Raw genomic sequence first — 16,429 nt, 5'->3', positions numbered from 1 at the left:
GAAGAGAAATAAGAAACAAAGAAATGATGGAGAAGAATACAGAAGTAGAATAGAACAGAAGTAGAAAGAAGTGCAACGAAAAAATGGAGAGAGGAAGAAAGAATTAAATGAATCAGAAGGAAGAAATGATGGAAGCTAAAAGGAAGTAGAAGAGAAAATGAGGAATAAAGGAAGGATGGGAAAGAGGAAGGAAGGAAAAGAAAGTAGAACAGAAAGGAACGAATGAAGCAGGAGAGGGAAAGAGAAAGGAAGGAAGGAAAACAAAGGGTTAAAGGGAAAAGGGGATGAAAAATAGAAGGAAAGGAAAAGGGAATGAAGGAAAGGAAAAATAGGAAAACAGAAAAATAGAGCAAAAGGAAAAAACAAGAAATGAAGTAGAGATGGTTGAGGAGCAGTACTATAGAGGTTTGTGAAATGACCAGACGCAGCCTCAAGATTTAACGGCACAAACGGGTGACGAGCAAATGAGAAAATGTTTGTGTGATTCTGTGCTTCTCTCTCTGTTCTTGTGCTCTTCTTCCTGCCAATGTCTCTGTTCTGAGTTGTGTTCTCTAACTTCCCTGTATTCTTCTTACAGCGGGCGCATTCATTATAAGGATATGTACAGTTTATTGCGAGTTATCGACCCCCCTCTGGGCTTAGGCAAGAAATGTCCTCATAGGGTGGCCTGCAAGGTTTGACTTCCACTTAAAAACTAATATTACCTGCTAGCATCCAGAATGCAATGAATGTCGCTTACCTCCTCTTCTTTTTCTTTTCAACAATGTTTTTGTACTCTCACCATTTCTACTTGCATTCTACTTGATATGACAATGAGAATGTGCAGGACAATGCCGACACTTACAGGAGCATGAAGTGCACTATTGTGTATGAAACAAGCAAACGAGAAAACCACTAAAGTGAAAGACAAACAAACAAAAAAAGAAACGAATCAGCCATCTTTGATTTTTGTTTTGCTTGCTGTTGAGGCACGTCTAGGTCTAGCTGGTACGGTAGCGTGCATTGTTCTGGGTGGAGGGGGACAGAAACTGCATTGACATAAAACTTCATTACAACGCCCTGCCAGCAGTGGGACTTTATGCCTGTTCTGAAGCCCCCCTGCTCTTCTATGCAACCTGCCCCATTGCATAGAACGCCGTTTTAGCACTCAAGCGTCCCACCTCCTCCTTCCCCTTACTCACAAATAAACCGATCATCAGTCTTACGGCAGCCTAGTTTACCAAACCACTCCTTTCGTCCAAGCCAATAACCTTCTTTTTGTTCTGTTCTGTTCTCCTCCCTTCCCACTTTCTTGTCTCCTTCCTGATCCCTTCTTTTTTGATTTACTCCTTTTTTTTCTTCTCTTTCTCTCTCTCCCATGCACATTTCCTTTGGTTTTTTGTTTTGTTTCGGTTGCCCAGTGGCAGAATCAGTTACAGGGATATGTATGAGATGCTCAGGCACATGTCTCCTCCGTTAGGCCTGGGGAAGAAGTGCCCTGCACGGGTTGCCTACAAGGTAGAGGGCCTCCGAGTGGCCAGCGCTGTGTCTGTACTGTTGGTGTTTTCTCTTTTTATTTTCTCTCCTTCTTTTCCTCCTTCGTTGTCTGACGGAGGCCGCTATTGTGATTCTGGTGGCAGGGCCGGGTTCAAGGGTGTTAGGCTCAGACGGGCCGATCCACAGGGAAGCGGGAACGGACAAACCTTCTCAGCACTTTTGCACCGTATCAAGACATACGCACCGACAAACAATACCGCACTCTCTTGCAGGATTTAAAGCTTTAAAGGATGAAATGTAAAGGTCTCAGATTTGATTTCACAGTCTACATCATTATCGATACATTAAAGCTAAATGCTTATGCTTTAATGTACAGCAGTGATCAAAAAGTACATTCGAGTATGACAGTAAACACAAAAGCTGTGTCCCAAATGACGCAGAGCACACTTATGCACATATACTATGTACTCTACCGTCTAGTGTAAGAATTTTATAAGGTTACTTTGTCATCCAGCATCATAGTTTGATAGTCCCTCCACCTCCGCCACTTAAGGAAAGCTGCAACAGTTGAGTTTGCCCTTCCACACTTTTATAATTAAATAAGTGCATCATCTGGGCACCTTTCATCGATGTGCACTTTTCAGTGTGAACACACCACTCACACTATTTAGTCGGCAAAATGGCATAGAATAGTGCATAAGTACACAAACTGGGACACATCATCATGCACACACACAAACACAAACACGCACGCTCAAATACACATCCAAATGTGCGTGTGCAGCAGTGGTTGGAAGGCCTGAAGGACTTAAGTCCTCCGAGTCCCTCAGCTCTGTGGATGCCGCTCTCTTAGGGACCCTTTCCTCTTGGGACCAGCTCTCTGTCTCTCTCTTTTCGCTTACACACAGATATGCACACACTCACACACGTGCAACAACACGTGGGTAGCGTTAAGGCACTACGACGGAGTAAGTCATTTTCGTACAGTGTAACTCTTTTGCACAAAAATTAAAATCCTTTTCCCACTTCTCTTTCTTCTGTCAATGCAGTTCTAATCTGTTTCCAGCCCCTCCTCTTTACATTCTGCCAATCATCTGCATGCTCCGCCTTCCAGGCCACTGGCCCCTCCCACAAGATACTCCCTTAGCCTTTTCTCTCTTTCACCTTCTCTTTCTCTGTCTGTCCGCCCGCAAACGTACACTGACATTTCACCCTTGGTCAGTGAACGACAGCTAAAAAGTGCAGGAAAGGAGATCTGTGCCCTTAGTGAGCCCTAAACCAGACTGGGATCTCCTTTCTCTTACCTTTTCTCTGCCCACCCTTCATTTTTCTCTGTCCCATTTGAACTCCCATTTCATTGTCAAGTAAAATATTTTGCTCCACAGAGTGTTCAATGATCTCCACCAACTTAGACTTGTGGTGGCAGCCCAACAATCTCTGTGTGTTCGATCAGACAAGTCACTTCCAGTCTAATGGGGTCTCTGTCGCCCCCTAATCTCAGTGGAATGAGGAACAGTGACCAAGACCATTGCATTCACCCTCTTTCTCCCTGTCAAACATTAGGGCCCATAATAGAGGATCGCCTGTAGAAAATGTGACCAGCCTGTGGTAGAGCTTTCTTTTCTTATGTTTCCTGTAGCTTTATCTTACGCTTCATTCTCCTTCGCACTCGGATTTCCATGTAGTTTTCGAGCTCTCTTTAAATTTGGTGTCACTGTCTCTGTCCTGTCTCTTTCATCACTACCATCTCCACCATCCAAACTCCTCCTGTAAAAGCTGTCAGTCCTAAACCAACTTCCTGCTCCGGTACTCCTCTCTGGCAGCCCACTGCTTCTCTCTTTATCATCTGTAGCATTAAAGTATTACCTTCGCGCAGCAGGTAGCCGAATCCTCACTCTTAGCTCATCCTCTTCACAACAACAACTCACAAAGCCATTCCCTTTTTTGTTCTTTTTTACTGGAGAATGCTGCTCTAACCTAAACCAATAGCCTGCACCCATCTTTTTTGCATTGAGAGACCAGAGAATCTGGATCAAGCTCTTGTTTTATCCAGTAGCCCATCTATGATTGAGTCTCAATGACAGCAACCACTACTAAACCTAAATGAATGAGCTGAAATGAACCAACTAGATGACGCTTTCAGTGTTGGCTGCTCTGTTGCTTGTCCTGTGATGCATGTGACTGCATGATGCATGCTGGGAAAGAGGGTGGTGGGGGGTGGGGGGTGAGTGTTTCTTCAGGGGTGGAGTGGGACGGGGAGACATCGGGTAACGTGGGCGATTGCATAACAGAGGGTGTCATGGTATCGGAAGGATTGAGGTAACATTTAACCCTGTGCAATGCAATAATGACTTTCTGTGTTTGAGTATAATCTTTCCCCAGACCAGTACAGGATGAATTATACTTTAAAACACTGACATTTACGTAATGCTGTTTTAATTGATTACTTCATCCGCTGGTCTGAGTTTAATATGTGAACCTCCTCCTGGAAAAGCTCTTTGACCGACTGCTCGGATGCTAATATGAAAACAAGATACACCATCGCACAGATACGAATTTGATTTGTAGCATATGTTTAATTGATATCTAGATCAGTGGTTTTTGGCTGGTTTTTGCTTCAGGACCTAGATTTTACATCAAAGGGCAACACAGCTACAAAACGAATGTCCTTAGAGTCAAACATTGACATTGACACATTAATTTAGTATGATTTGTTTTACCTTAGTGTCACCTTGCCTTATGTTCATGGATTTCGACAGTGATGTCCTGTCACACAATCTGTCAATGCTGGCATCTGGCTAATTTGATGGGGAAAAAAAACATACGGTTGAATTTAAACAAACTTTGAGGTCAACAACAAAAAAATATGATTACTTCCTCCTCGCTTTTAAAAGTTGATAAAAAGTTTTATTTGTATTATATGTTTTAAGTATCTATGACCCAAATTTTGGGTCATGACCAAACAGTTGAGAATCACTGTTCTAGACCATAGAATAATTCAATTTCTCCACTTTGTCATGATTACCACACTAAGACAGTTCTAAATTAATTCTTAAACTGAGTATCAAAGGTCACAGAGCTAACCCTGAAAATCCCTCCTCCTTTCTCCCCCAATCCCTCTCACACACCAAAAACACACCCTGCTCGGAGGTTCAGAACACACACACATTTCGGTGGCTCTGCTCTTCTAACTGCCCTTGATTGGCTCTCCACAGAGACTGTTGCGGATGGATCTGCCAGTTGCCGATGATAACACAGTGCACTTTAATTCTACCCTTATGGCCTTAATCCGAACTGCTCTGGACATCAAGATCGCCAAGGGTGGGGAAGGTTTGGCACCCCTTCTTCCTTTCCTCATTCATTCCTCTTTGTATCTTACCTATGTAAAGTAGACTTTTCCTCTGTTTTTGCCTAAATCTGTCTGAATGGTTACTCTATGGTAAATATATTTGCCTATAGTGGTTTAATTAGAGTGGGGTTCAAAAGTCTGAGATTCAATTTTAACTTAAACCTTAAAAATTTGAGAATTTTCGGTGAAATCCAAAAAAAGAGTCTTTGGAACACCACTGAGTTGTAAAATATAATTTGTAAGACTTTGTGCTCAGTACGTTTACATAAGACAAAAAAATTGTGTGTGTGTGTGTTTGTGGAAGTATATTTGCACATATGTGTGTACGTGTACCTGTTGCTGTGTAAATAGGAGGTGTGGATAAACACCAAATGGATGCTGAACTAAGGAAGGAGATGATGGCGATATGGCCTAATCTCTCTCAGAAGACTCTGGACCTTCTAGTGACGCCACACAAGTGTAAGTTACCCAGGAGGTTGGTGTGTCCACAATGTTTCTCTTTTACCACCTGAGGACAGCTTCTCTCAGTCAGCCCACTCACTGCTCTGCACCCCCTGATGGTCCAGGCCGGCACCCTTAGTTTAGAATAATTTTAGGACCTTAGAGAAATAGACCACACACTTTAAGATTAAGTGCAGACTAATTACATCAGTCAGAATGAATTGTCAACGCTGAAAATTATGCAGAAAGTATGTAGTATGCAAATCAGATAACTGTGCAAACATATAAATAGATGCAATGCCTATACATACCGATGAACTAAGGAAATATTTTGCGTTTTTTTTTTTTTTTTCCGAACAGCCAAATACATAGCCTTTCATAGTGTACTCCATGTGATAGTGTGGCAAACACAGGCGCTCTACGCATGAAAGTTTCATCATTGTCTAGTGTCTTTACTATTTTTCTACAGAAGTTAACTTTTGAGAGAGAAAAATGCTTGGTTACACTTTATTTTACAGTGCCATAGTTACATTGTAATTACTCAAATAAATACTGAGTACTATTAATTATGTACATGTACTTACTATTGAGTTACAATTAGGGTTAGGATTTGGTTTAGGGTTAGTTACTTGTAATTATGCATAATTTACTATTATTACTATAGTAAGTGGTGGCAACTAATTAGTGTAAAATAATTCAAGATGCATGTGCAAGCGTGGAGTATGCACAGTTAGAAACATTTGGCAGACTATGCTGATGATAAAATTTACATCACATGCACTGTACGCATAACCTAGTTTACATGTAAAAACCGAAATAAACTTTAGTGCGGTAAAAAAAAAAAAAAAAGATGTTTCAGGGACACCTGTTGTGTTTCTGCTATCTTTAGCATGTTTAGCTCCTACCCTTCCACTATGTAGAGATTTTTGCACAAAAAAAACTATTAAAAAATATATTTTGTGACAATGTATGTTCAAATGCTACAAAAAACAACGATAGCAGCCTTAAATGTATGTCCTAGATCACTATGCCTGAGATCAGGGGGTGCCTTACTATAGATCAACCCTCTATAGATGTCTTTTCACTACAGGGGTTATGAGATTCCTGACAAGATGTACATAAAACAGTATTTAAAAAAAGAAAAGAAAAAAAAAAACATTTTATTGCACCACTTATATGCTACCAATAAGATGTATGTGCTAACTTGCCGGTAAGACGTGTTAAAAACATGCTAAAGGCTTACTATCTTATGAGACTTGCTTAAAAAAAGGTAGCCTAATGCTTGCTAGATGCTCCAAAAAAGCATGAAATAATGAGGTGACATTGCTGTCACACATGAGGCAATAAAGCTTTTGGGAAAAATATAATGCTACTGATATAAAAGTATGTTTCAGATGAGACTGCAGCAAGCATGTAATAATTTAGATCTGTATTGTTTGATGCTAATTTTATCTTCATTGTTCTATGCAGATCCTATACAGAGGTGGTGACCATGGCTTTAAACACCACTAAGCATGGCATGTAAACATAGTCTGAAGTTACTCTTAGTAACTTCTCCATGTGGACTCGGTTCCATAAAGTGGCAGAGACCATTTTTTGGAGACCGTTGTTACCTTGTTTACTGTATCTAGGAGTTATTCTGTAGTTTGTTGTCAGTTCTTGCAATACTCTGACTGATTTAAAACAGTAGAAACGGTAAGAGTATTTAAAATATAGGTGATAAAAATGAAGTGCATAAAAAGCCCAGTTTTAACCATTTGAATCAGTCTGCTTGTGAAAAGACCATTGGCTCTGTGTGTGTCAATTTGACACTCTTTGTTTGTGCATGTGAGTTTGTGCATCTGCGTTTGTCTTGTGCATGTCCCGTCCTCACTCCCATCCCCCTCGCTCAGGGTCCATCTCACCTTGTCTAATCGTGCAGGGTAACTTGTCCTTTTCTCAGCAGCGACAGACCTGACAGTAGGAAAGATCTACGCTGCCATGATGATCATGGAGTACTACCGGCAAAGTAAAGCCAAACGGACACAAGCTCTCCATGATGAGCAGGTATGCCATCTTCCTCTCACCCTGCAGTCACCCAACTTCAATCCATGATGAGCTGTGACAAGCAATCCTCAATTGTGCTAATTAATACCTTTCACCAAACTCTGAAACATGAACACACTTGAACCTTAGCTAGATACATGCCTGTGGATGTGCCTATATTGTTTAAAGAACATTCTTAGTGAGAGATCCACAACCAAAACATCTCACCTTCGGATGGGGAACCAGTGAAAATGTGCTGGATTCTTGCTGCTTGCCACAGTTCATGTGGACTGTTCTTCAAATTTGACAAAGCACTCACCTTCGCTTTCTAATTTCATGACTGTGAGAGATAACCTTCTTTGTACTTAGTCATTCAATAGATTTATCTGGTTTCTTTGCTTGAATCTTAATCATGACTATTTTAATCCAAACTGTTGATAGTGATGTCAGCTCAGCATTTCACTGTTACTAAGAACAACCATTTGACATTGAAGTACTACATTCACAAATGCACCACAAAATAAGATGTACATGGAACAAAGTGTGTCATTTCTGCACCACTTGTGTCACCAAATGGAACAATTTTTATGTGCCCTCATAGTCTTTAGTCAAAAACCAAGGGCGACAATCAGACCTCCCCTTAAGAAACCTGTCACTCACATGAGATCACAGCGATTAGAAAACAACAACGATCCAATCAATTCCACATTGACAAAATACACTCCCGTCCCACTTTTTTATTTTTTTCATTCGAGATGCAGTTCACTCCGATATTACATTAGTGGAGAAAAGCAATTTCTGTTTTATGCCGACTTTTAGCTGGTAAAAGGAAAGTATTTCTCCTTAATTAGTAAAAACAACTATAAGGACTGAGGGAATTTCATGAAGAAATTCCATCTCACAACTCATCTTCCTTAGAAAACTAGACTTACAATCGTAATTTGCAATCACATTTGTGACATTTAAATCACATCAATGTGGCATCTATCCAAGAAGTGAAAAGAAATAGAATAAACCTGGGAAGTCTTGTAATGCTGCCCCTTAAAAGGTTTTTTACATTTGGAAAGTGTTGCATTGCATGATTGCTCTCTTCCACATAAACCTCTAGATTAATAATTCATTGCCAAACTTATTGACTGACTTAGATTATTCCTCATTTTATGAAGTCACTTGTAGTGGTTGGTTTAATATTTCAGTATGTCTGATGGGTTGTTTTAATTATGTCCATTCATTCTTCCAGCTGAGTAACAGAATAATGTGTGTCCTTCTGTAATTGAATCCTAGCAGTTTAATGACTAATGATTATTAGCAGTTACTATGATTTTGGTCATGAAAAGAGTGTACAAAATCTTATACATGTGTTTTCATAGATTATGAATATTAGACTGAATATTGGAGTTTAATGCAACATGGGCCTGATCTACATTTTATACTGTTTTGTTCTTGTGTGATCTACAACTATACATCCACATGAAAGTTGACCACAGTTTTATAGACATGGAGATGGTCTGTATACAATCTCAGTGGTAACCCATGATGTTTCAAGTGGATGTAGCAGTTTTTGCAGATACCATTGAGCTTGCTAAGCTTTTCCTCATACAGCCAATCTCCTAACTCATCCATTAGATAGTGTGAAGTAAAACGTGCATGTTGTTCACAGATGATTGATTTCTTTTATCAGCTCTCATTCAGCTGTTACTTCCTCTCATGAGATTTTAATATGAAACCTGCCTTTACATTCTACACACATTTTGTGTTTCTTACTGGATTGGTTGATTTTTTTTTTTTTCCCTTCATTTTCCAAATCTCAAGGTGTCATTTTTGGCTGGTGGTACCAATTTTCTGCTTTATGGGTCAAATACACACAAGAATTGTTGAAAAGTGCCTTTTATGATTATGCAACAGTTTTACTACCTCTGGACATATAAAAAACAAAACAAAAAAGAAATCAGTAGTCATATATTATGTTTATTGTTAGTTTACTGTCCATTGAAACAATGCAGGACACATCAAAGAGCAAATAGCCTAGGCTTTAGTCACATCACAGCTATGATTTGCTACTTTCTACTCATTTTGGAGGTGGTATTCAGGGACATTCTCTTTCTAGAAAAAATTTGATTGGACAGAAATCTGTTATACAGGAATAGTCATCAGTATTATTGGTTTTAAATATTTATACTACCATTGAAAAGTTTGGGGTCTGTAGGATTTTGTTTAAAAAAAAATGTTTTTAAAGTCTCTCATGCTCACCAAGGCTGCATGTCTTTGACAAAAAAATGCTGTAAAACTGAATAACTTTTTTTTTTCATATATTAAAAATATAATTTAGTCCTGTGATGACAAAACTGAATATTCAGCATCATTACTCCAGTCTTAATTGTCACATGATCCTTCAGAAATCATTCTAATATGATGATTTGCGGCTCAACAAACATTATCTTCAATGCTGAAAATAACTGTGCTTCTAAATATTTTTGTGGAGAGTGAGATTTTTTTTTTTTTTCAGGATTCTTGGATGAATAGAACAGCATTTATTTGAAATAGAAATCTTTTCTAACATTATAAATATCTTTACTGACCAATTTAATGTGTCCTTGCTAAATAAAATAACTGACCCTAAACTTTTGAATGATAGCGCGTGTCTGCTAAAACTGAATTACTGTACACCTACGTATAGGTGTAGCATATAAATGACCTCATAGCTATCAAACAACCCAATCTTGATTTTATGGGGTTTGCTGAATGACACCAAGATTTATCACCACTGTTTAGCAGCCAGTTGGTTACAGAAACTGTTCATTTACTGAGACAATGAAAGTAAATGAATTCTCAGCATGGTACCATCGGCAGCTTTCAGACAGTACAACTCACAGGATAAATCCATTTACCCATAATGCTCCTGGAATGCCTCCTGACTGACCCCTGCTGGATCCCCTCCCCATTCGCACATGGGATGTTCTGCATCCCATGTTTTCCCCCAACCCCATTTTCCCATCAGCTTGCCTGATACCAGCTGTAGGCCATGTTGTATCTTACACAGAATCGAACGACATTAATGTTTCAGCGTCTGGAGCCGCCATCTCCAAGCCAGGATGTGGGGCAGGGACTCACTGGCCTTCCTGAAACTCAACCACACCCAGCAAATCATCTGTGAGTAGCACCCTCTCCATTTCTTCCCAGTCTCTCTCCAAGTATTAAAGTTTATTGTGTCAATTTCAGTGTTAACAAATTACTGACATAAATATTAAAGTTTTTATTTTATTTATTTATTTATTTTTTTATCAATGCAAAGCAGAGACAAAAAAAAAAAAACATTTATGTGTACATCATGACAATAATTAAATTATTTTAGTTAACATACTGTTGAAGGAAATATGAGAAAAAATAGCTAAATATGAACCATTTTGTTGAAGAAAAATCTAGAAAGTCAAGTCAAGTCAAGTCAAATTTATTTATATAGCGCTTTTACAATTGGTAATTGTTTCAAAGCAGCTTTACATATTAGAAGCACAGAAAAAAAGGGAAGTGGTTAAAACTGTACAAACAAGCGTGGTAATATGTAACATATACAAGATGGTGCTACATTAAGCCAATGTCGGCTGACTTCCAGGGGTGGAAAAAACCCCCTAGGAGAAAAACCCAGCGTGCTAGCACTGGGAAAAAAGTCCTAGGAGGGAAAAAACCCCTTGGAAGATATATATATGTAAATGTATATGGAGATCAAAATCTGAATTGTACATTTTTATTATAGAGATTAAAAATCGATTATATATAAATATATGTAAGCGGATACAGGGATTAAAAATCTGAATTATAGATGCAGCCAGAATTGGATCTTTAGGCCCATTGTCTCCTGGGCTACGTTGTAGTCAGGTCCAGACACAGGTTCTCCATCTGATCTGGATACGGCCTGGATCCAGCACCCGGCAAACCTCAGGATAAGCAGAGAGACAGATATTAGCGTAGATGCCATTCTTATTCTGATGTACAGGTATATCTAGTGTTATAGGAAATGTTCTCGGTTCCGGCCGACCTAATTATTGCAGCGTAACAATCCTTTAACGGATTTGAAAAATGTTAATGTATTGATAATGTGTTATGTGTATGCAAGAGCAAAGAGATGTGTTTTTAGTCTAGATTTAAACTGACAGAGTGTGTCTGCTTCCCGAACAATGCTAGGAAGATTGTTCCAGAGTTTAGGTGCTAAATAGGAAAAGGTGCTAAATAGGAAAAGAAAGAATATAAGTGAAAGAGTAATGACAAATATTAATTTTAGTTACAGTACAATTTATTTCATTTAATAAATATGACATGATGAAATATTGAATTCAAAGGATCTTTTTACCAAAAGACAAAAATATGATTAAAACACACACACACACACACACACACACACACACACACACACAGAAAAAAAGAAAAAAAAAACTGTAAAAATTAATGCTGGTCACTTTTATGCTCTTCTTTTTTTGTAATGCATGACCAATACAACAAATGTTATTGAAGATCATCTTCCCTCTCCTTGACTCTAATGGACATCTAATGAGAAAAATCATCTAAACTACAATGAGTGACAAACCAGAGCCTTGAGCCCTTCAAGGAGTGTAGAAAGCTTGTAAACTGACTAAATGTGGGTGTGTTGTCAGGCCTGTTGATGAAAGGATACCGGAGAGCCAATCATGGGTGACGGCGCGGGCCCAAGAGATGTCTCAGAAAGCAGGCTGGAGTCCTGAAGGCCAACACCCAGATGACACAGAAGATAACCGCAGACAATCTCAGGTACACAGAGCCTGCCCCATTTCATGTACAGTTTACTATTAGGGTATTCATGCTTGAATTTTTGAAAAAGAATAGTTTAGGGTAGTACATCACTGTATTATTAACCTCAAGCATTATCATATTAATATGATGGTACAACAAGTAAAATGCAAGTAAAATTGTCCCCACACACTTCTGTATGAGATAAAACAATAGTTTTCATAATGTGAGAGCCACTATTTCATTAGTTATGGATTCTCCAGCAGCATGCTAACTCCCTCACAGTTGATAATTATTTGTTAGAGCTCAGGACTTTCATGTACTGTCACCCCATTGGACGTCTCAGTGGATCAATAATGTTTTCTTTGCCTTTATAAGACAGCATATCAGATATTTGCAGTCTTTTGTGGACGGTATCCATTGGAGCGGTTTGTTTTCATAACCATGAATGGCTGGTCTGTCTATCCCTCATGCATGTACATCTCATTGGAAGACAGCAACAAAGCACCTTCTCTGTTGCCGAGTAAAAACTAAACTTGGCAGACTATCTTCCACACTCTCTTATTCTCTCTTAAATTTCCCCTCAGTCTGTGTGTCCTTCTGTTACCGTTTATATTCTTTTATTACTCTCACATGTCTGCTTTGTACAGTGAAGCTCATGTCATTGAATATATGCATTCATATTGGCTGTCTGGGAAGGATGTTTAAACCCTTCCGCAGTGCCATTGTACTGTCAGGAGGTGAGACACTCCTGCCCAGCTAAACTATTGGAACATGTCAGGAACAGCAAGTGTTTTTTTCCTAATCTTATCAATGAGGAAGGCAACATAAGTAATTCATAAGAAGAAAGTAACATAAGAAAAGCTGCAAAACAAAGTCCCCAAATTGCTTGGAAAAACACAATATTTTCTCAGCAGATGAAGAGAAACAGTGAGAGTGTATAGTTCAGTGAGAAGATAGATAGAGAGATAGATAAAGAGATAGATAAAGAGATAGTGGAACATAAAGAGTGCATATCTTAAAGGGTTAGTTCACCCAAAAATGAAAATTATGTCATTAATGACTCACCCTCATGTCGTTCCACACCCGTAAGACCTCCGTTCATCTTCAGAACACAGTTTAAGATATTTTAGATTTAGTCCGAGAGCTTAATAACAAAAACGATGACTTTATTCAGCATTGTATTCTCTTCCGGGAGTGTTGTCAATCCGCGTTCACGACTCAGTTCTTCGTCCATGTATTCGGGTTCAAATAAATATGGCTGAGCAAAAAAATGTCTTCCTTTGTGTCGAAATCCTTAGACATGTTTGCGAAGGTTGTTTTGTTTACAGCGTGCGTCTTCCTCAGACTGTAAACGAAGCTCAGGCGCACCGGATAATACGTCAGCAGTGTCACTGCGGAGTCGTGAACGCGGATTGACAACAGACCCAGAAGAGAATACAATGCTGAATAAAGTCATATTTTTTGTTATTTTTGGACCAAAATGTAATTTTGATGCTTCAACAAATTCTAACTGACCCACTGATGTCACATGGACTACTTTGATGATGTTTTTATTACCTTTCTGGACACGGACAGTTTACCGTACAAACATTTTCAATGGAGGGACAGAAAACTTTCGGACTAAATCTAAAATATCTTAAACTAAAAATGAACGGAGGTCTTACGGGTTTGGAATGACATGAGGGTGAGTCATTAATGACATCATTTTCATTTTTGGGTGAACTAACCCTTTAAGTGCTCTTTTCAAAATAATGACAGTGAATGAGGGCTGGGGTTGTCAATCCCCAAAATGACAAAAAAAGGATCCACACATGGTCCATAACTTGTGCACTGTAATCTTCTGAAGCCATATGGTAGTTTAGTGACTGAAATTTAAGTCGCTATTTACTGGAAAAAACAAAACAAAACTATTTACTGAAAAAAAGAGAGAAGTAGCAATAGCCGCATTTCCACCGCGGGAACTTTCCCCAGGAACTTTGGGGTGTTACTCTATGGTTTTGACTGCAGGAACCAGGGTCTAATTGAAGTTCCGGGTAAGAAAATTTCCCCTCAGAAAGTACCGGAACTTTCGGGGATGGGACTTGGATGCTGAACATGCTGATTGGTTGACTTCACACAGCATTTTATGTCAACCATGTTTTTTTAAAGTCTGTTGCAGTGCTTGTCAATCACTAAATAAATGATTCAGTAAATAATGACTTATATTTTCACATAATTTTGAATTATTGTGCACAAATCATATGGATCATTCCTATTATAGTTGTATGGCCTTTTTGTCATCCTTTTTTGAAGCTTGAAAGCTTCAGTCCCCATTTATTGTAATTGCATGGAAAGGAGCCACCAGCAAGTTCTTCAAATCCTTTGTGTTCCACAGAAGTCATATACTTTGAAGAAACATGAAGGTGAGCAAATTATGACTAACACTTTAACAAAAGTGCATATGCATACGTGTCAAGAGAAGAGATATGTGTCTATGTATGTGAAGTTGATTCCTACATTCTGTGTGAAAACTGTGAGAGTACCAACATCTCCTGATCTTCTCCAAATGATCCTGTCGTTGAATCCTTGCATGTATTTAACCAGATAACAGCATCAGATCACCGTTATGCAAACCCAACAGCAGTGACGTGTAGAACAGAAGCTGGGGCAGGACTGTCCTGCTACTCTTGCATCTCCCCACAGGGTGAAGGGAGAGATGAAGGTGGAGATGTCCTCCTTCCATCCACTGTGCTTAGGCCTGTCTCTCAGGCCCCTGGCATTCCACTCTTGCCTGCTGTCCCTGGGCAGTCATGCATGGTCTCCCTCTGTTTCTGCAGACAGTAGAGATGAGAGAGATGGGGCGGGACGGGTACTCGGACACTGAGCACTATCTGTCGATGGAAGGCCATGGCAGGGCTGCTTCCATGCCTCGACTCCCAGCAGACAACCAAGTGAGCGCCTCATCCTGTCATTCCTTCGTGTTTTTCCCTTCCTTTTCTTCTACCCCCTTTTCACATCTGTCTTTCCTTTCCTGACCCTCCAAACAACCCACTTTCCATTGCTGCCTTTGCATTAAACAAATGTGCCCATTGACCAGATAAAGCAAAGAGAACCCATTATAGCATCTGCAATGGATTGATGTCCTGTACAAGCAAGTGTGAGGGTGAATTAGACAAACAAGTGAATTATGTTAAGTCATAACCACACTAAATGGCTGAAAGATGCATCAAATCAAGAATACAGACGTGCAGTCTCTAGAGTGGGAGATTAGATGTTGGTATAGCAGCATAAATTACATTTTCATTAGAGACATATGTTAAGTTGTCCACATACTTTGGTTCATGTAGTGTATCAGCTTTATAACTGAGAATGAGAATGCTGTGCATTAATAGGAAAACATAATAGGAAAACATGTTGGGCCCAGAACAGATCCATGAGGCACTCCGCAAGCAAAAAAAAACCTTATCAATCAGTATTAGAAAAGTTTCATCAGAATACCTGTCATAAATATGCATTTTAAGTATTTGTAATAGTCAGAATATGTGTTTGATGGGATGTATTCAAGGATACATTTTTTGCATTCAAACACTCTCTTATTATAATTGTCTAGATATATAATATCTAGCATATTACAACATGCACCTTCATTACTTAAGATCCATATTTGATGCAGGTCAGAATGTGTGTGTGTGTGTGTGTGTGTGGGTGTGTGTGTCTTCCCATATGTCTCACCACTGGCCTTTGAGTAGCCTCCTTGTCATTCATAGACCCAAATATACACATGTGCCTGCTACACGTTATGCAAAAAGCAGTATGTCACACAAATAGAACATTTGAATGCTCTGTATTAATAAAACACAACATCCAGATGACATACTACATGCGCTGGGATTTTGTAGCAAGTGCACACTTTGCTATCCTATGTTGCTGTGGGAACTGAGAAGCTGAGAGATTAGAAAAGTAGGGTTGGTTTGTTTTCTTTTTTTCTAAATAAATCCTCTTCTCATGCAGTCTCCTCAAGTTTTCTGTGAATATGTCTTCTCTCTTTCTTTTTGCCTTTTTTGTTTAAATTCTTATTTTCCTTTTTGGGTTCAGCTAACTCTGACTTCCTTCCTCAGTAAAGATTTTACTCAGTGTTCATACATTGTCTTTACAGTATTTTAAAACTTTAGTAAATTAAGTTTTGTATTTAACTGTGTTTACAGCCCAGTATTACTTTATGTAAGTGCTAAAGTGCTTTGTTTCTATATAATTTTTATTATTATTATTTATTTATTTTTTCGAGTTTGAATTGCATTTCATTCAGGGTCATAAAGCTCAGTGGAATTTGATTCTGAAGCAAACAGTGACTTGGGAGTTGGGATGTGGATTTGTCTGAGCATGTGTTTGTGTGTGTGT

The 16,429-nt window shown here is 39.0% G+C and overlaps 1 protein-coding gene across 1 annotated transcript in view; it reads left to right on the top strand.

The window, feature by feature from the left end:
• cacna1aa (calcium channel, voltage-dependent, P/Q type, alpha 1A subunit, a) overlaps window positions 1-16,429 on the top strand; it is a 103,081-nt gene that overhangs the window by 76,480 nt on the left and 10,172 nt on the right. Inside the window, exons 38-44 of the mRNA XM_067382144.1 lie at window positions 1,401-1,497; window positions 4,692-4,797; window positions 5,177-5,284; window positions 7,212-7,312; window positions 10,332-10,441; window positions 11,938-12,070; window positions 14,869-14,982. Coding sequence (XP_067238245.1) covers window positions 1,401-1,497; window positions 4,692-4,797; window positions 5,177-5,284; window positions 7,212-7,312; window positions 10,332-10,441; window positions 11,938-12,070; window positions 14,869-14,982 — 769 coding nt within the window. The remainder of the gene's footprint in view (window positions 1-1,400; window positions 1,498-4,691; window positions 4,798-5,176; window positions 5,285-7,211; window positions 7,313-10,331; window positions 10,442-11,937; window positions 12,071-14,868; window positions 14,983-16,429) is intronic.

Source organism: Chanodichthys erythropterus, chromosome 3, assembly GCF_024489055.1.
Source record: "Chanodichthys erythropterus isolate Z2021 chromosome 3, ASM2448905v1, whole genome shotgun sequence".
NCBI classification, from domain to species: Eukaryota; Metazoa; Chordata; class Actinopteri; order Cypriniformes; family Xenocyprididae; genus Chanodichthys; species Chanodichthys erythropterus.
Note: the sequence above shows the minus strand (reverse complement) of the source record. Positions and strands in the feature narration are given on the sequence as shown.